Source organism: Impatiens glandulifera, chromosome 4 (assembly GCF_907164915.1).
Source record: "Impatiens glandulifera chromosome 4, dImpGla2.1, whole genome shotgun sequence".
NCBI lineage: Eukaryota > Viridiplantae > Streptophyta > Magnoliopsida > Ericales > Balsaminaceae > Impatiens > Impatiens glandulifera.
In genome coordinates, this window is record NC_061865.1 from 60212132 (window position 1) to 60234955 (window position 22824).

General features: G+C 23.8%; 1 protein-coding gene across 1 annotated transcript; it reads left to right on the forward strand.

The window, feature by feature from the left end:
- The first annotated feature begins 14224 nt into the window (after window positions 1-14224).
- On the forward strand, window positions 14225-15857 carry LOC124936793 (transcription factor MYBS1). Its single transcript, XM_047477321.1, has 2 exons — window positions 14225-14969; window positions 15047-15857. The coding sequence occupies exons 1-2, from the start codon at window positions 14479-14481 to the stop codon at window positions 15555-15557; spliced, it is 1002 nt and encodes a 333-aa protein (XP_047333277.1). The 5' UTR covers window positions 14225-14478; the 3' UTR covers window positions 15558-15857.
- The last annotated feature ends 6967 nt before the right edge of the window (window positions 15858-22824 follow it).

Here is a 22824-nt window from a genome sequence, read left to right on the forward strand (position 1 = left end):
ATGGAATGATATATATGTTAAATCAATATAAAGAATTAGGATGAATGTTAGAATTTTGTAACAAAATAAATAGATTGTAGAATTGTTAGGTGATATAATTTCGATGGCGGATGACAACTACGCTAACAGTCTAAAAAAAAATCATACAAAATAGTGTTATATATATATATATATATATATATATATATATTTACACATCAAACTAATAATAAAATGAAAAACAAAATGTTTAAATTAAATAGCTTATTGAAAACTACCTTGGAATGATATATATGTTAAGTAAATATAAAGAATCAGGATGAATGTTGGATTTTGAAACAAAATAAATGGAGAAAAATAGATTATAGAATTGTTAGGTGATATAATTTCGATGGCGGCTGACAATTACGTTAGCATCTAAAAAAATTATACAAAATAGTGTTCTTTATATACGCATCAAACTAATACTAAAATGAAAAACAAAATGTACAAATTAAATAGCTGATTGAAAACTACCTTTGGCGTGGTGCATCTCGAGCATTGATGTGGTGTATCTGAGAGCCGCCTCATCTTCATCTACTAACAATATATTGTAGATTCGAGTTGATGCAACCGTAGGAAGTCCTAAGCTTAAACTAACTCCTTCCATTTAGAATAAGCTTAAATTCTTTACCGTTTCAATGGAGGAGAATGAGACGAGACGAGACAGAGCGTAAGAGAAAGAGACGAGTGCCAGTACATATACTCTGGCACGCGATGCTTAAATATTTGGAATAAAATTTAAAAGGATTAATATTGTATAATAATTATTAAGCGTAATTAAATTTCTAAAAAAAGATAGGAAAAAAAGAAAATGCTTGATTAACAAAAATAAATAAATAATTATTGAATAATAAGTAAATTAGGCTATGTTTTAGTAATATTTTTTTTCAAGAAGAAAAATAGGTAACTATGATAATTGGGAGATTTAAAAAAAATAATATATGTACTAATGAAAGCAAATTAATAAGAGTGGAAATGTTTATTCTTTTTCATTTTAATTTAAATCTCTTTCTTTATAAAACATTTAATTTTATCAAAGTATATTGACACCTCCTTTAAAAAAATGTATTGTCTTCTTTTAGATAAAAAAAACAATTACGAATTGTCCAAATTTTGTTTGTGTATAAAAATAACATTCTAAATCCAAATTCTAACCATGAACATAGTACTTGACTTGATGAAAAATAATTATTTGGATCCACAAAGTAAATTTGAGTGTTAAATATCTCAAAATGAATTTTAATCTTGTAGGATCAAGACTTGCTTTCAACTCATACTTGATCTAGACTCCTCATTATCAAATACTCAATTTAAATTTATGGACATAAAAAAAAAGTAGTGTTGAGTTAATATATATATTTTTTTAATTTTTATTTTAATAAAAAAAATCACAAAACATGAAAATAATAAAACATATTATCTAATAGATTATCAACTCATAAATTCTCATCAAGAAAAATTAACTTTTCGACCGATTTCATCGATTTTCCATAACAAAACGGACAAATCGTCGTAATAATATAATTATAAATAATACGCATCAAACAATTTTTTTCAATTCAAATAGCCCACCATAAAATAATCCAGATGATAATTCAAATATATAGGTACGTCATATCAACCATTTCAATTCAAAATTTCCAACAACTCCCTAAAAAACTAAGACATCGTCCAACGAATCTCAGTCATACTAAAAAAAACCCTCAAGATATTAGTCATTCCTTTTTGACAATGCACAATGAAGTGAGTCATTATAATACATACAACTTATCATCTTGCAACCATATATAATTTTTTTTAATTTGATGATACAAATATTCATACTCTGTGTAACATCCCAAATTTAGTTACCATTATTCGCTAGAAAAATATACTACAATTATTCTTAACAAATTATTGAGACACTATCTCAAACTCAAAGTTATCTATAGTCTATTAATATTGTTCCTACTTATGAAAGTTCATCTTTAATATTTTCAATACTTTGGACACATTATTGATTATCTCCAAAATGATTCTACCATATAAGTAATTTATCTTATGATAGTCAACATGATTTTTTTATACATAAATTACAAATACCTCAAATAACTATTAAATCATCACAATTTAAGTCCAAAAAGATTATATTCTATTAGTTAACTCTTATAAAGAAGTGAATATTTAGTTTTCTTGATGTAAGACATCAAAATTTTCCAAATTTCATCCTCGTGTTTTCAATCCTAGTCATTTAAATTGTTTAAAAAAAAAATACAATTTGTTGTGATTTTGAGAGTAATTGAGATTTTTCAATGAAAAAATATTTAATATTCTATCCATTGCTCCCAATTTGTGTCATTTAAAAGAAAAAAAATTATAACAACAAAAATTAAATAAAACCAAAACAATACATTAAATTTAACAATCAAATATATATAAAAAAACACAATCATAACAAACACTGCACTAATATGATCAAACTTAAATATCTTAATTAAAAACAAATTTACAATTGATATCAAATTTACTTAATTTCAACATTTGTTTGGTAACTGAGATATACTTTATATGTATCAAAAAAACACAATCATAACAAACACTGCACTAAATTGTATTATTAATAGTATTTTGATAATAATAGTAATAAATAATAAGAAGAAATTTGTCTTATATTAATTAAATTACTAAGAATAATACTAATATATAGTAATAACTACTTTTTCTAAAAAACTATGTATAGTAATAAAAAATGCAGAGAATTTGAAAAATAGCTTTCGTTTTTTTTTCTTTTAATAATTAATTAAAATAAGTATAATTAAAATTATTAACTATAAATAATAATTAAAACTATATTAAGTAATGAATCTCAATGTTAGATATGATAATAATTAATATTACATTTATTAATTACTAAAAATAATTATATTATTAATAGTATTTTGATAATAATAGTAATAAATAATAATAAGAAATTTATCTTATATTCATTAATTAATTACTAAGAATAATAATATAAATAATTACATAAATTAATGATTTGGTAATAATAATAATATATAGTAATAACTACTTTTTCAAAAAAACAATGTATAGTAATAACTATTACCTTAATTAATTAAATTATTAACATTAAATAATGATAAACAATAATAGTATATAATCATAACACAATAATAGTATATAATCACAACTATATATATTATTTATAATTATTGCTATTTTAAAAGTTAAAGATTTTTTAATAATTATTTGTTTTAAAAGAAAAATAATCATATTAACAGATCAATATTAATATTATTATTGTCATTATAATAATAAATCATTTCTATTTTCTACAATACATATGATTAAAAATATAAAGAGAATTGAGACAAAAACATAATATATAATTATTACTAAAATCTGAATGAGAGAATAAAGTGACTTTCATTATAAGTTTCAACTGCTTATTTTTTTAACTAGATGATTTATAAAAAAAATATATAAAGAGGATAGAAGCCTATATATTTTGATTTTTTTATTATTATGTATGATGATATGTTAATATAGATGTGTTTAAATTATTTTCATTTTTTTTATAATATTTAGACTATTTTTATTTTAAAAGTCCACGTGAGAGATATTAGCTACCTCCTGCCCATAATCCCAAATAAAATAATTATAATCTCCTCATATCCTGAAAAGGTAATGGTAGGTTAGTTCATATAAAATTCAAGTAAAATATGAGTAAATCATGCTATTATTAAAAATTAAATAAATAAAGAATTTATTAAGAAATAAAGGTTGAATAATTGAAAACAAATATCTCTTATTTATTATTATAAAATAAAATTTTAAAAATATATAAGAGTTTAGTATCATTTCATGCAAGTTTAGTGCTCAAATTGGGCTTTCAGCCTGTTTTAAGGATGATATCATCACAATTCTATTGTTCATTATTGTGGCTTGTTATTAGTGAATTTTTCACTTAATTATTTTTATATTTTATTATATTTTTAACTATCTAATTATTCAATTAATTATTTAAATATTATTATTATTTTGTTTTAAGAAAATTTTAAATTTAAATAAAAAAATATTATAATAATTCAACAAATTATAAACCTAAACAATATACTTTTTATCAAATAATTTAAAAAAAAATCCTCAATAAAAGCCCATAAAATAAACAACATTAGTACATTGATTGAAGGGAGTCTATATATACTTTTAATATGTATCCACAACTATTAATAAAGTTTGTAAATATTTTTCTATGAATCAAATATAGATATATATACAAAATAACAAAAAAAAATGTTTTCAAATAGTCAAATTTTGTTCCAAGTTCCACCTATTTTATTTATTTTTCTTGAGAAAAAATAATACAAACAAACATTTTATATAAAACTAAGGCAACTTTTGTGTTTGGATGAAATGACTATTAACTGGTGATGAATAAGTTGTTTAATGTATACTAAATATGTTCATTATTTGAATTGTAAATAAATTTCTTTACAATTTAATAAAATACAGGTTTTTAAACAACTAAATAAAAGTTAGCTCAGTTATTTTCAGGTCACACAATTATTTTTTTAATAAAATTGGATTAATATTATAATTTATAGAGCTAAATTGCTCTTTTCATCCATCTTAAAATTAATTGTTATCAATCATACATTGCAGCTTATAAATTATAAATTGTAAGTAATAAAAAAATTAAAAAAATAACCACGGCATAATATAATATAAACGATATATTGATATTTAGTTAAATAATTAACTTAATCTTATTGAATATATTGATAATTAATTGTAAGACAAATTTTATTTTATTTCAACTTTAATTGTGTCTTTATCATTCTTAAAATAGCCAAACAAGTAACATTGTTTGTTTCCGATACTGTACCCGTTTTAGCAGACTAAATTAGAAATATTTATCCGACCAAGTTAAAATTTAATGATGATTTCTTACAAAGATTTGTAACTTATAATTAATATAAATAAATAAAAACTAATAATTCATGTGACATACATTCATTCTCTCTCTCTACATTATTTGCGGGTCAGCTACATGAAAGTTTAAAAATCTTATAAATTAAGTATAAGACAAAATTGAAATTGTTTATTTGAAAATAAAAGCTAATAATGTGACTATCAAAGGCATGTGGTGCATCTTATAGCTCATACTAGAAATGTAGAGAAGGCCACGTCATATCAAGAAGAGATATTTTCTTTTTTGGAATATTTATTTACTACTGTTTCTAACTCAAAAGATAAAGTTTATATTATATAGGTAAAAAATATCAGTAAGAATCTATTTTATTTAAACAATTTATAATATAAATAATTTAATAAATTTAAATTTTATTTTGTTTTAATTTATTTACTTAATATATAAAGTAGTAAAATATATGAATATAAATATGCATATTCCTTTAATTGAAAATATAAATTAAAATAATATTTTATTTTGTGTTTGATTGATTTTGAGTTTTGTTGAATTTTTGTTAGAAAAATCTTATATTATAGATTGTTTGATCTTGGTTTAGGTAGAATATTGCTCAAAGAGAATATTATTTCAATACCTTATCTTGCATGCTATTATTTTTTTTAGTAACTTGTTTTTATTATTATTGTAAGAATTTGACCCTTATCAGTTTATTTAAAATTTTACTCTTGTCATTTAGTTATGAATATTTCAATTATTATAAATTGTAATGAAAATTATAATGTAATTTGTGTTTTTTATTACAAATAATTAAACTATAATATATTTTTTTGCTTAATTATTTGATAAATATTATATATATATACTAAGAACATGACAACCACTACAAAAAGAAAGAAAGAAAGAAAGAAGAGAATCATTAATCACAAGTAATTCAACCATTTTTAATAGTGTTACTCTACATAAAAGAAACATAATCCATATGAAAATTTCTCAAAGAAAATCACAATTTAAGTTTTCATCAAGTAGTCTTTCACTAAATAGAATTATATACATACAAAAATAAATCAGAAAATTATCTTCTACCATGTTTGTGTAAGAAGAATGATCGCTAATTAAATCAATTCAGTTGTGTCTATCAAGCCTTGAGATCACCAAACCTACATCTTCGTTTGTAAAACTTACTTACAAAGCCATTAAATTGACACCCTTGCACTCCCAATTTTGCATTTGTAACAACAGAAATGAGAGGTACATACTATGAAAAAGATTCATGTTCCATTCTTCTATTATATTCAACTTGGTTAAGTCTTATTTGTCATTGCTTTTAGAAATTACGTTGTAGACAGATAAAAATAGTAAGATGTTTTAGTTTTTAATTAGTTTAATTAAATTAAGGTAAAGACATTTTAATATTTTAGTTGATATAATAAGTAATTTAATAATTATAATGATATTGATGTGAGAACTTATAAAACAAAATAATAAAACTCTCAAAAATAAAACGAAAAGCCCAAATCAAACTGTTCTAAGAGTTCCTTTGATTTTGATTTTTTGGAGTATTATAAAAAAAAAAAATTGGTTGATAAAAAAATTAATTATTTGAATTTTTAGTTAATTTAATTACTAAAATATCTAAAAAATAATTAGATAAAATCTATAAAATAAAAATAAAAAATCACATCTATTAATTTGTGTATTTTAATTTTTTTTCTCTATATAAAATATATCGAAGTAAAAAATAATAATGTTGTACTTGTCTACCCTTCTATATGTTGCTCCATTTCTCTTTCCACCAATTATATTGTTATGTTTTATTTTGTTTGACCTTTCTATTTAGTGAGATTTAAATTTATAGTACTTTTATAATTCAAATAATACTTCCAATTTTTTTTTGGGTTATCTAGGGATAACAACTGATACTCGATACTAGTGTATATCCGATGGTTGGGTTCAGGTATTTAAAATCTGGTTCGGGATCGGGGATGAGTAATATTGGAAACTTAAAGCCAATACTCAAATATATTAATATTAATATTCTTATATACATATATATTGTTAAAATTTAAATGACTTTTCAAATTCTACATCTTAACCATCGTTACAATAAATATATTATATTTTTTTTCTATACCCAAAATCATAAATCATGCTAATATATTATAATAAGTTTTCATTCTCATTATTAGTCACGACTCTTAATCTTCATTCTTCATTTTCTTTCAACATTTATTCAACTTTTATCTTCAACATTTTCTATAGTTTTTGTTCTAACTCCAGGTCTCCAATAATAAAATGATTGTTATATTATTAAACATAATTTTTTATTAGTTTTTTTCAAATTTCGATATTATTAGTTTTAATGTTATTTATTATTTAATAAAGTTATGCTTGTTCTATAACTTTTATAACTTTATACCTTTTATTAACTTAATTCCTTTTTCGTAGTTTTTTTTTTCTGTTTTAGCAGCAACAAAATTGATATTTCTATAATTTCTATGAGACTATTTAAAAAGGAGGTGCTTTTTTTGTGATGATGAATATTTTGAAACTTATGTTTAATTAAGGATTATGTTATATTGTGGCCACGTTTGAATTCTTTCAAGGCAAGGTGCGGCTCGAGTAGGTGCTTTGGTTGACTTTGATTCATCAAGGGTCCAGTCCCAGAGCTTCCGTCAAGTGGGCTTGCCCCGCCCGAAAACATTAGTGGATTGACTGCTTTACTCCTTAGCCTTGACGGCTATTATAGAAGCTTTTATAGGAGCGGCAACACGAGAGAAGAACTTTTCCCTCGGCTTGGTTACTTACTTCGTTTTAAGTTTATTTATATTTTGTAGTATGGATTAATTTATATTATGTAGTATGAATGAATAACTGTTGTTTAAAAATAAAATATTTTTTAATATTTTTTTTGTCAATTATATTTTGTAATTACATAAATATTAGTTTTAATTTATAATAATTTTAAATTATTTTAGTTAAAAAAAAATATTTTTTTTAATATTTAATATATTTAGAAAATAATAAATATAATTTCACACTTTGATCAGGTAATGGGGTATTCATCGAGTATCGGGTACCCTACGAATCGGGGATGGAGATATAAATAGAGATACCCGTCAGGTTCAGGGTCAGGTAGTAAATAAAAATTGGGTTTATGGATAGGTATTTTACTAGCCGAAGGGTAGGTACCCGTTGACATCCCTAGTTATCTGAGGTACATTCTCTCCAATCGGGTACAATGAAGATGATATTGTCGAATTTGTAGTTCTTTTTTATTTTTATAATAAAAAGTTTTTAAAATACATCTTTCATCTAGAGACCTTTGTACCAAGGTATTCTTTCACGATTTTTATGATTTTATGAGTTTCTCGTTATTTTTGACTATATATATATAGATCTTTATCAAATATTCTAACGTTATTTTTGGGTAGAGATTCTTTTTATTAACTTGTTTTTCTTCAAGGCTCATAGCTATGGAACTCAAATGACTCCCTCTTTTGAGTCATTCTTAAGAAATTGTTAAGAAATTGTGATTGTTGAATATTTTTATTTAAATTTTAATCTTTATAAATTTGTATTATTCAACGTCTAAAATTTTATTTAATTCATTTGATATTTTACATGTTAATTTTTATTATTTATAAATTAATAGTTTATACACCTATTTATTTTATTTAATGAAAATTAATTTATTATCATAATAATAAGAGTTCCAAATGTTTATTATCATTTTACTTGACCCTAGAGAAAAAAAATTACCACACCACTAAGGGTAATTAAAAAATAAAAATAAAAACAAGTAAAGATTATAGTATTTTTTTTTGTAATTTTTTTTATCAGAAATAAATTAATCTGAATACATTTTTTTTTATAGATGATGATAAGGTAAGAAGATAATCCAGAAACTTATTCTCAAACACATATTTAATTCATCTCCAACTCAAAATAAAAATTCAAACTCAAAAAAATATTCTTAAAATATTCATTTATTACCCTAATTTTTAACTTTCATTCCGTTTAAAATTATAAATTTATAAAATTTAAGTTATAAAATATATCGTAAAAATATAAAATATAATTAGATAAAATTTCAAGTATAATACAATTTAATAATTTAATTATACCTTTAAAAGATATTATAACATTTTATCTTAAAAGTAAAAAAATATAAGTTGAATGATTAATTTGCATATAAATATAAAAAATTATAAACAAATAAATAATTTAAGGACCAATTTTACAAAATTAATGGAATGAATGATAGAAGAGAGAATTGATGCAAACCATTTAGCGTGTTCGATTGAAAGAAAGAAAAGAATAACGGGTTTTTCATATCCGTTGGATGGTCTAAATTGGGTTAACCGAAAAAATAGACTAGAAATGATATTGCTAACACTTACAGATTGTTTGATATTGTTTTTTTATATGATTTTATCCAAACTCTAATATTTTCACTTATTTCACTTTATCTATTTCAATTATTTTATTCACTAAAATACAATTTATTTAATATTTTTTCTATCAATTTCTATCTTATTTATTTAAAAGGTAGAATGATTATTAATTTTTTTTAAATAGTTAAAAAAATAAAATAAAGCAAACAACTTTTTTTTTATATCAAAAATCAAAATAAACTTTAAAAATAAAACTAAAATATCTTCATATTGCCTTCATGATAAATGAATCATATGCAAACAGAACATGTGTGAAAGCATAGGGACCACTTCTAGAAAAAAAAAAAAGTGTTTTTTAGCCGTGTGAGCTTACATGCCCTATATATATATATATTCAAATATCCTCAGTTTTAAATGAATATGAAAACTAATATAACTTTTTGGGTATATGACTATTTAACTAATCCATTATTTAAATAAATTGTTTGGTAGAAATTTTGATATAAGTTCGGTTGAATAATCTAAATCTAAAAAACCATATTTTCATTCTCATTTTATATTATAATATCACTCAATTTATTAATTAAAGTACTAAATTTTTTATATTTTATATTTTATTTTAATATTTTTAAGTCTTTTTACCTTAAAATATTTTTTTTCTCAAAATCAAGACTAATTGTTATTTTTCAAATAATTCAAATTAATAAAAACACTTATTTAAGATCAAGGCCATAGAGTTTCTTTTGATGAAAATAATTAAAAGATGTTATTAATGCCTTTACATGATTACTTTCCTGATAAAATATTTTATTTTTAAATAAATAAATATATTTGTAAATATTTTAGTTAATAAATTAAATAATATAATTAATAAAAAAAAGTAAATCAAAATAAAAATAAAATTGACCAACCAAATTAAAAAAATTTAATTAGTAGTTATAATAATAATAATAATAATAATAATAATGTGATTTTTTATATGCTAAGAATTATTATTATTATTGATTTGTTTGTAGTAAGAGTGATTACTGATTACTAATTAGAGAGAGATTCCCTGGGCCTCATTACTTTTGGTTCTTCTCCTCAATCATTGCATTACTTTTCCCTCCTTTATGCATATATTCTTTCTTTGCCAATACAATTCAAATTCAAATGTTTTTTTTCACTAATAATATAAATAAAACCTAACAAAAACAAGAAAAGAGAAAAAGGAAATAAAGCAAATTAAAGAACAGAATAAAATATCAATTGCTAGATCTGAAAAAGAAAAATAGAAATGCCATAATAAAGAGTACCGACCGACATTTAAGTATCTTAAGCGACTTTATTTTAATCTATATATTTTTTTAAAAAGAATAAATTGAGATATATAATGCTATATCGTTAAAAAATATTATAATTGGTTAATATGACGTTAAGGTGGGTTTCGGGAATCACTTAGTTTGCATCACCAACCAATTATTAGAGTTTCATAATCTAATAAAAAAATTACAAGAAGCCTTGAATTTATTGTAAATTTTGAATAATAATAATATATATAATTGAACTTATGAAAAAAAATATAAAAGATACTAAACTTTTAGTACAAGTTTTATAAGTGTTATAAAATTTGATAATTTTTTTTTTAGCAAAGTTTAAGTTTATTACAATCTTTACATAGTTATATCTCTCAGAGTTCAGATAGTAATCAATCACTTAAACCTCGCCAGGTTATTGGTTATTTTAGATTATTAAAAATGGTTATTTCAAAAATATATTAAAAAGCTAACCTGACGTCCTGTATCATATATATAATTTTTATTTTTGTTTATAACATTTTAAGTGAGAATCAAACTCGTGTATTTAGTCTAAAAAGTTGAATCGTAATATTTTGTCTCGAGAATCAAACTCGTGATATTTGATCTTTTAGAATTTGAAATTACACTTATCACTCGAACTATTTGATATGAAAATAAAGTTATTAATTTTATTACATTTTTTCTATTTTATATATAACTGAAAAGATTATTAAATTTTGTGATAATTTGTAAGATATATCCTTAATTATTAGAGTTAATAGTGTAAAAATTAATTTAAATATATAATAAAACATACTATTACAAATTCTCACTAATAATATTTTTAATTTAAATAATGAGAAATATATTTAAATATATTATTAAAAATAAAATGATTCTATTTAATTATAAAAATAAAAATAAAAATGTCTTGTCCAATAAGTTTGTCATGCTTGTATGGCCATTTGCTTATGTTAACATAAGACATATCAAAAGGGATTGTCAAATCGGTTATTTAATAATAATCTCAACATTGTGGTGTCACTATATTAAAATTTAAAATAAGCTTAGGAAACAAAATTACATTTAAAGTTAATTATCTTACACTAATAATGAATTGGAATTTAAATGATAATGGAGGGTTTACTTTTAATTTTATTGCTGGTTTGAACATTTACATTATATAATTGTTTAATCTTCAATTTTTTATTGTATTATAATTAAATTTGTTAACTTTCATTAAACATTCGGTTCATTTAAATTAGACTAATATTTTCATAAAATCAATATTGTCATTTAAAATCTTAGTTCAATGTGTTCAAAATCATAAATTTTTATTAATTTTGCTATTTGTATAATTAATATAAATGAATAATATTAAATAAAATAATAAACATTTTGAGGTTTTTATTTTTGGTCTTTTACCCCCAATTATCATTTATTTCAAGTTAAAACAACAGGACCTATATGTAATTTAACATTCAAATTATTTTTCAGCCACGTCCACATCTCATTGATTTGACATAAAATACAAATATATACAATAATGCTAAAATTAAAAGTGGGACAGGGTTATAGTACATTAATTTAAATTGATATTAATGCGAACAAAAGCTTTAATTCAAAAACCTACCCTAAAACAACTTTAGACTTTGAAATGTTTCAAGTAGCCTCAATATATTATACACATGTCATGTATAATAATATAGTATTCATTAATTAAACATTTTAGCAAAAATTCAGATACAAATATCTAACCTTCACTTTACTTCAGTGTTCTCAGCACAAAGATGATTGGTTAAGTAATATTATATTAACATTTTTTCTTAAATAAAATTACATTTCATTAAAAGAAAATGATTTAAGCATAATATAAAAATGAGTTATAAAAAAGAGCTAAATAACCGATGCTTACTGTATAATTTTTGTGAGAGACGAATGGCAAAATGCGTTTTTATGAGTTTTCTCGTGGAGATCCCTAACATATCTGTAGCCCAAACTAACGATTTTCTGTTGACTCACCTTGGTGTCAAATACTTTTCATGGTGGATGTTCTCCGGTTTACTTACAACAAAACAATCCATTTATAAGCAAAAACAAATTAAAAAATAAAAAATTACACCAAATGTACTTACTTGACAAATAATATATATATTTGACAAGTGTATTCTAAAGTTATCAAACTTTACTAATATCTCTTTTTAAAAAGTTCATGCGCAATGATTGAAAAATGAAATTATAGTTTAAATATGTAGACTAAAACTTTGACATCAGAAAAATCATAGAATAAAAAATAACTCTACAATACAAACCATGTTATGCAAAGAAAAATAATTTATATCTAATCAATTTTTCCTTCGCATGACAATCAAGTCACCAACAAAATTTTGTTAAAAATAACTTACGATACAAAATATGGCCGTGTTCCATTGGGGTTATTGAAATAATCTAAAGAGAGAAAAAATTGACAATGGACGATGATTTTGAGAATGTGAATATATATATATTTAAAAAGACTTAAAAAATGTATTGATATATAAATAAAAATAAAAATAAAAGATATTTTAGTATTTTGATTAATTAATGCATTTATTTGATGGACGAGAAGGAGAGTGAAGTCATGTTTGATTTTTTTGTATTATTATGTTATAACTTACTATTTCTAAAAATTCAAATGTTAGAAATTTAATTCTTATTTAAAACACTTGAGTTTAAAAAAAAAATATTATAATTGTGAGGAATTATACTAACTTTGTAAAATAAAACAATTTATCTAGTCAACCCACCAAGGTAGCCTAATAGTAAGAGTCGATTTTAAATACTAAAATGTCACCGGTTTGATTCCATCTGAAATCTGAAAGCGCTTTAATATATGGGATGTTATTCTATTTCTCCTTTAAGTAAAAAAAATTAAAAAAAAAAAAACTTATCTAATCGAAACAAAATTTGTCAGAATCTGTTACACACCATAAGCCAAATTCACAAGTATATAACATTATGAATAAAAGAAACTACAATAGCCACAATTGTTGAAAATTCAACCATTACATTAAAACAACCCAGAAGAACAAATATTGACTTATTGTTTTTTCAGTCCCGCCAAACTAACTATCCAACATTTTTCAATAATATTCTTCATAACCCAATTAATCCCAGTAAAATTCAAATATACTCAAATAATACAAAATAAGATAAACATAGTCCCTCTTTAGCCTAAAAGAAAAAAAAAGTTGTATATATCCAGTGTCTCTCCGGTCTTGAGTTTGACACGAATAGTTAACACACGGGCTACATATTTTCCGAAAACTCTCTGTTTTCGGAGTGAAGACTTGAACCTGAAACCTAATTAATACATGAGTTCATAACCATGAACTAGGAGACCACACAACTTAATTATCTGAATCCCTATAAAATGCTTTTATAGAATAACATCATAATAACTTGTATAGTTGAATACCATATCGAGCATGAAAGTGTGAATGAGTATATATGTAAAATTAATGTCCTACTTACCATAATGTGGGTAAAATGATCAACTGAATTTAGTAACATGAATAGAAACAGTTGAAAAAGTTTTGGTCATCACACGCACACACTGACATGAGAGAGAGAAAGAGAGATTTGTGTGATGCACTTCGAATGTGACAAAACGACCCATCCCTTCAACCTCCTTCCTAGTGGTCCTATTCCATTAATACTTTTGATACCCACCCACCATCCTTATCTCTCTCTCTTCTCAAACAAATCACACCGATCCCCTCCCACTCTTGCAGCTTCACTGCAACCTCCATAGCCATCTTCTTCCTCACCACCAAAAGGAGGAGCGAAATTTTCAAATAATTGAAGAAACAACGGGAAACGGAACAGAGAAATCATGACATCAACAGCTGCTCAAACCCAAACCCCATCATCATCATCATCATCGGCTACAGTATGGAGCAGAGATGAAGAGAAGGCTTTTGAGAATGCAATCGCTACACACGACATTAATAATCTAGATACTGGTATTTCAAGTAAAGAAGAGAATCGTACATGGGAAAAGATTGGTTCTTTAGTACCAACTAAGACAATTGAAGAACTCAAACGCCACTACCAAACACTACTCGACGACATCAACGACATCGAATCCGGTCGAATCCCACTTCCTAATTACATCGGAGAAGAAAACCCATCTTCTTCTTCCACTAAAGACTCATCATCACATCACCATGGCTGCGCCGCCACAACCACCGCCGACAATAAGAGGTCATCAAGCGGCGGATATGGAGGAGTCTTTTCGGGTAACGATTCTGGAGGTGGGAAAAGTGGGTCGAAGTCAGAACAGGAAAGAAGGAAAGGAATTCCATGGACGGAAGAAGAACACAGGTAATTAATTTAGTCAAAATTAAGTTTGAATTTAAACAAATTTGAGTTAAAAATTCTGGTTTTTGATTTCATCAAAGGTTGTTTCTTCTTGGATTGGACAAATTTGGAAAAGGGGATTGGAGAAGTATATCAAGAAACTTTGTAATATCAAGAACTCCAACACAAGTGGCAAGTCATGCTCAGAAATATTTCATCCGTTTAAACTCCATGAACAGAGACAGAAGGAGATCCAGCATTCATGACATTACAAGCGTCAATGGAGGTGCTGACGTGTCATCCTCATCATCATCCATCGGACAACAACAACAGCAGCAGCAACAACCTCCCATCACCGGTCAGCATCCACAGCCAAACGGGGGCTTAATCGGACAACAACAGAGCATGATGATGAAACACAGGCCACCTCATCAACATGGGATGCCAGGTGGCATGGGTATGTATGGTGCACCAATGGGACATCCGGTGGCTGCACCGCCAGGTCATATGGCATCGGCTGTGGGGACTCCGGTAATGATTCCACCAGGACACCATCCTCAGTATATTATGCCTGTTGCATACCCAATGGCACCACCAAAAATGCATCAATGAGAGAATCAAGAATTTCAGTTAGTTCGTGAGGTAACTTTGTAGAAAAAAAGAAGAAGAAGAAGATGAATAAATTAATTAATTGAAATGAAATGAAATGACATAATGCATGGGCTGTTCAGTAAATTCAATCTGTACTGTCCATTTTTGTCTCATTCACATTCATGACACCATTGTTGAAATGAATGACAATCAATCATATGATTGATTCCATTTCCCACAAATGTCCAACCATCCTCAATCAATCAATCTGTTTTTCTAGAAATTTCATCAAATTTGCAAAAGTTTTCACTTTCATCATAATAGTAAGGAGAAACTGAAATGAAAAATGATTTGCCAAATAAAGGGATCCTTCAGGCCATATTGGAGTTTATCCCACTAGAATAAATGGGAAATTAGAACTTGTTAGATGAAAAGTTATTTGGATTTAATACATGGCCATGTTTAGGCTAGTAACTTCATCACAAAATATCTCAAAAAATCACTAATTTTATAATAAAAAAATAAAAAAAATAATAAGTTAGTCATCCAAATAACCTAAAGAAATCCCAAATAACCCTTTGTCCCATTAATCACCATCAACTAAATTCATTTTTTTTTTATCTTTTAAAATATTAAATATAAAGAATATTTTAGTTATTTAATCCAAATAGTCCATCAAACAAGATTTTTGTTTATTTTATTTGATTTAAAATGGGGTTATTTAAAAAACACCCTTCATCAAACAAGCTCTAGATTTTTCTCATGAATTAATGACATGACAAAAGGATTATCTCTAAACATGTTTTCTTGATGATGACATGACTGTGTTAGCTATAATTGAATTGGAGGATTTTTTAATAAGCTCTAGATTTAATATGCAAATGAATTTTACTTGTAACAAAGAGAGGAGAATATATAAAAGTGCAAAATTTTGCATATGAATAAATATTTCAAGAACCACAACAATTTGACAATCTTACATTATAGAGACTTAAGGATTCTACTATTTAACAAGTTTATTGATGGGAAAAAGAGAGGATTTGATAGAAAAAAAAGTGCCAAAGTTTGTCCCACTTTGAATACAGCCTTGAAAAGTTTGATTCCAACATAGGCCACAGGAGGTTCAGAACTTTCAAGAATAGTAAGTAATCCAAATTTGGAAGGTAAAATTTCCTCCATTTCACATTTACCATTTCATATTACAGAGATACTAATAGTTTAAGAAGAGGAGCACATTGGAAAGAATTGATGCCAAAAACATATATGTTCCCTTGCAAACAAAATCAAAAGTTGTTTAGGTAATAGCATAGCATGAATTCATAATTTAAAAGAATAACATCTCCCTTGACAAGATGTCCAATCAACTTTCTCTTCACTCAATTACTCAACTTCAAAGCCTTGTTCGGATTGGAGTTATTTGAATAACGAGAAAAAATAATAATTATGGTGATGATTTTGAGGAAATAGTGATTATTTTTGTTAAAATACTTAAAATGTATTTATACAATGTTTTGAACATTTTTATTGAAAAATATCCCTAAGTCCAAAATGGAAGATTTCATACCTAACATAAAGGCATCACTCAGTCCATTGTTTCTTGCTCATTTAGTTATGTGGGTTCCAAAATTAATGAATATATGATGCCAGAAAAATTAAACTGCCATGTCATATAGAATAGTCTCACCTATGACATATCAATAACTTTCTTAGTTACAGAGAACAAAAAATTTAGTTGGATCCATTCAAACAGGCCAATCATTTTAGCATTTTAGATTCAAATTAATTTTCACTAAGCTAAATGAAGATATCACCTCTACTTTATGTGGATAATTAAAATAATATTACAAGACCTCTCAATATATGTGAACTTAATCATATAACTAAACCAAATATTATATTGGCTTTCAATTGTTTTTAATGATAAAACACTTGTCACAAGTAATAGGACCTCAACTGAATCACATATTATAATTTTTGTGAAGTCAAATGTTATTTTAGTCTCTGTTTATCACTTGTAGCCTGAATAAGATACTTTTGATATTTTTAATACAATCACCTCTAATATTAGTAATATTATGTTTTTTTATTCTATTCTAAATTACTACAAACAATACCCTAAGAGTTATTTTAATTGATTGTTGTCATATTATTGTATTTATCCAAAAATGAAATGTTATCATTAATTTAGAAACTAATTTGAAAGTAGAAAATTCATTTAGCCAATATGCACAAAATAATAAGATACTTACAGACAAAATAACAATATTTATCCAAAAATAAAATGTTATCATAAATTTAGAAACAAATTTGAAAGTAAGAAAATTCATTTAGACAAGTTGCATACAATAATAAGATACCTAAATACAAAGAAAAGATAAATCATTATGCCATACCTATATAGCAAATTAAAGTAGTAAATTTAGCTACATAAGATCAAATTAGCATAGCAGAAAGAAGCCTAGATTTTCGGCCTATATATTTTTTTTAGTGATCTCATTGCTCTACTTTTCTGGGTCCGTTCAATTTTTATATAAGTAGTTGTTTGTGTTTCTTAAGTGTATTTCTACAATTGTACGGCCATGTGAGTAGTATAAAAATTGAGTTTGTGTTAATTGTACGGCCGTGTGAGTGGATAACAAGAACATCCAAATGTCTTTAAAAAATCATAGTCGGGAGAAGAGTTAAATATAGTCTCGAATGTTGAACGTTGTTGTAATGTTTGAGTAGGAAGACGATTGATAAAATATGTCATTGTTTCAAATGCTTCACTCCAATAATGTAGTGACATAGATGCATTAACAAATAAAGTGACACTAGTTTCTGTAATATGTCAAAATTTTCGTGTTCAGCAATACTTTTTTGCTCACTAGTATGTGGCCAAGATAAACGATGTAAAATACCATGATTATCCGTTAATGATTTGAAATTTTAATATTCTCCTCCCCAATCAGTTTGCAATATTTTGATTTTACGATTAAATAATTTTCAACAAGTCGAAGAAAGTTGATAAACGTATTCAAAACATCCGACTTTTTCTTTAGCGAATATATCCATGTGAATTTGCTAAAATTATCCACAAAATGTACGAAATAACGACAACCAATAGACGAAAATTCAAGAGAAAACCCCCAAACATCCGAATGAATTAGGTCTAAATGAGCCATAGATGTAGATTTTGAAACCCAAAAAGATAGTTTATGTGCTTTCTCATATTGACATGATCCACAAAAAGAAATAGTATTACTACCTGAAACTTGTAATTTTAAGTGTGATATAACTAAAGATGTAGTAGCGTTAGAAGGATGTCCAAGTCGTGAATGTCAATTTTGAGCCGGAGATCGAATACCAATAAACATTTATTTATTAAAACATGTTGAAAACGAACTTTCAGTAGGTTCAATGCAGTAAAGTCCGTCCTTGAGTAATCCCTTAAGAAGCACTATCTTTGTATCGCGGTCTTTAATAAGATAAACATTTGGGTGAAATTCAAAAAATACGTTATTATCTGATGAAAATCTCGCGACACTCATCAGATTTTTAGTAATATCCAGAACGTGTAAGATATTACGTAAGTAGAGAGATTTTTGTTGATTTAAAATTTTAGTGGTACCAATATTATAAATATTCAGAGACATACCGTTTCTGACTTTAATAGTTTGAGTAACTGTATAAGGAGCATGTACGTGTAGATTATTAAGATCGGAAGTAATATGGTCGGTATAACCTAAATCTGGACACCAGGTGGGATCTATAATAGTAGACGATGTAACTAACATTGTCGTAGGATTTGTAGAAGGATTAAAACGAGGGCACTCGAGAGCACTATATATGTCCTTGTACATTACATATTTGACAAGATGAATTATAAAAATAATTTTCGGAGCGATCTCCAATTTTATAAAAAAAAATACATTGCAGATGATTATTGTCTCGGTTCTGTCTTTGGTTCTTTCTGCCTCCATGCCCATAAATATAAGCAACATTCGCCGAAACGTTTGAGGGCGAAATATTTTCATAATGAAATTTTCTTTTCTTGAATATGAGTCGTTGTTAATGAATTTTCTTTTCTCAAACTCGTCTCCAAATCCGTTGAGTAAAGTTAGTTGCAGGTCTTGATCAGAAACATATTGTCCGACAGCGATAAGTGCATCTGACAGGTTTTTGATATGTTGAATGAAGTTAAGAAGAGAGTCACTACCTTTGTGTGCGTTTAGGAGTTGACTCTGTAACTGAAATAGTCGGCTCTTTGATTGAGAGACATAGATTTTCTCTAGGGTTTCCCAAAGTTCTTACGCCGAAGATGATTTTGAGACGTGTTGACGAATCTCGTCAGTCAATGTTGAAAAGAGTCATGCAAGTACCCTTTGATCTTGAATACTCCCTTTGATCATATGTTTCTGAAAAAAATTGGGAGGAGTTTCAAGATTCCCTTCTACTATATTCATAAAATTATAACCTATCATGATTAGAGTAACTTGTTATTTTCAATAGATATAGTTATGTTTATCAAGTTTTACGTTTCCAGGTATTATTAGTAGAACTAAGAAGTGATATTGTTCTTTCATTGAAATTGTTTTTGAAATATTTTCCTTATGCTCTGATATCAAGTTTGATTTCTAGAATTGATAAAATAAATAAAAACTATTTGATTTAAGTTCATACCAAGTTTGATTTTTAGAATTGATAAAATAAATAAGAACTATTTGATTGAGTTCTTGAAGAAAAGAAAGATTGAAATAATATGATTGATTGAACAAGTAATCTTATATTTATAATAAAAATAATAGAAAAGATAACTAATTTAAAAAAACTTAGGAATTAGTTATTATTTTAACTTCATTAATAGAATTAATATCTCCTTATTTATTTAATACTTTATTATTCACCCTAATTAGTTATGATTTATGTACTCTTAGCTCTGTTATATAATTTCTCATCTTTTACTCTATATTTTGATATGATACAATATGATGGCGTAAAATTTTTTTATACTAAATAAAGTATCTATAAATAAATTTGTTGTCACATATTTGTGATTATGTTTGCCACAATAAAAACAAGTTACTCTTTTGATACTATAATTAAATGTAGGTGCTTAAAATGCTCCTTAATTATGACTATTTGAATAAGCAAACTCCAACCAACCAACAAGATAAAATTTCTTTGTATTGAATTAAGGATGCATTAGTATGACTTAGTGATCTTAACAAACATTGGAGTAAATTATACTAAGGATGAAATTTAACCCTCTTTTTTAAGGATGCATTAGTTCAAGCTAAAGTGTTTTTTTTTTTACATTAACTTCAATTCAAAAGGTTTTGTTTTTTTAGATTAGGTCTACTAGAAATCATAATCAAACAATTTATAAATTCAATTATGATTAAAAAAATAAAATTCTACCATTTATTATGTTATGATTAAAAAATAAAATTCTGCCAATTTATTATGTTATGTACATAACAATAACACAATATTTAATTTAATAATAAAAATATTAAAATATATTTTATTTAAAAAATATATATATTATTTTATCATTATATACTAATAATTGTTTAAAACTTAATATATTTTTAAATATAATTTTGAAAAAAAATTAATATATTTTCAAATATAATTTTTTTCAAAATTTAAAACTTTATTTATAATTTGTAAAATTATATATTATTGAACTATAATTTTATAATATATTTTAGTTTTTTATAATATTGGTAAAACAATATATTATAAAGTTTTAAAAAAAATATATATATTATTTTTATATATTTAAATATATAAAATATATTTATTATAATTTTATTATATAAATATATATTTTAATAATACTTTTCAAATATATATTTTTTTTAAATTTAAATTTATAAATAATTATAATAATATTGATATTTTTGTTTGTTGTTCGATGTAATAAATAATTAATTATTATTTTTCTTTAATTTTTAAATTAAATTAAATTCTTTAAAATGAATTTGAAATTTTTATATTATTAGTGTAACAATATATATTCGAAAATAATTAATGAATATTTTCAAATATATATTTTTATCAAAATTTAAAATTAATAATTCATTTTAATATTATAATAATTTAATAAATATTTTAAAAACAATTATAAAAACTTAATTAATTAACAAACAATAGTTTAATAATATATTTTTAATAAATAGATTGATATTATTATTATATTATATTGATAAAAAATATATATTATAATTTTGTTTTTACGAAATTAAAAAATTTATAATATTATTGTTATTTAGTATATTGATAATAATGTAACAAATATATTTTAATAAAATTTTAAATTTTTTTAAAATATTTTATATTATTTCTTTTTAAAATATTTTGTTAATTAATTTGTTATATTATTTAAGAAAAATTAAAATTAACTAAAAATATTATTATAAACAAGTAGATTATATTATTAACAAGAGCCTGTTTAAATATTTAAATAGAAAAACGGATAATATTTAAGATACTTAATTTTTTTTAAATTAAAAAATGAATTTGTAAAATTATATTTTATTATACTAAAAATTTATAAAAAATAATTTAATCCATATCTTTATTATTATATTTTATACTTTTATATTTATTTAAAAAAATTAAACAAATTACATTAAAAAATCAAATATTATCTAATCTCATTTTAATCGCATTATTATTCATCACAATATTTAATTTAATAATAAAAATATTAAAATATATTTTATTTAAAAAAAGAATACATGTCTTATTTTATTGTTAAATATTAATAATTTTTTAAATATTAATAATTATTTAAAATTTAATGTAATATTAAAAAAATAATATATTTTCAAATATATTTTTTTCCAAAATTTAAAACTTTATTGATAATTTATAAAATTATATATTATTGAACTAAAATTTTATAATATATTTTAGTTTTTTTTATAATATTGGTAAAAAAATATATTATAAAGTTTTTAAAAAATTATATATATTATTTTTATATGTTTAAAAATATAAAATATATTTATTTTAATTTTTATTATATAAAAATATTTTAATAATATTTTTTTGAAGTATATTTTTTTCAAAATTTATATTTATAAATAATTATTATGATATTTATATTTTTTTTAATAATGTAACAAATAATTAATTATTATTTGTTTTTAATTTTTAAATAAATTAAATACTTTAAGTAAATTTGATATATTATTATTATAAGTATAACAATATATATTTGAAAATTAAAATAAATATATATTTTTATCAAAATTTAAAATTAATAATTAATTTTAATATTATAATAATTTAATAA

Bases quoted from the DNA above. Each gene is read 5' to 3' on its own strand.
- LOC124936793 (XM_047477321.1), top strand. From the start codon at position 14,479: ATGACATCAACAGCTGCTCAAACCCAAACCCCATCATCATCATCATCA. The intron at 14,970-15,046 runs GTAATTAATTTA...ATTTCATCAAAG, and splicing joins TGGACGGAAGAAGAACACAG to GTTGTTTCTTCTTGGATTGG.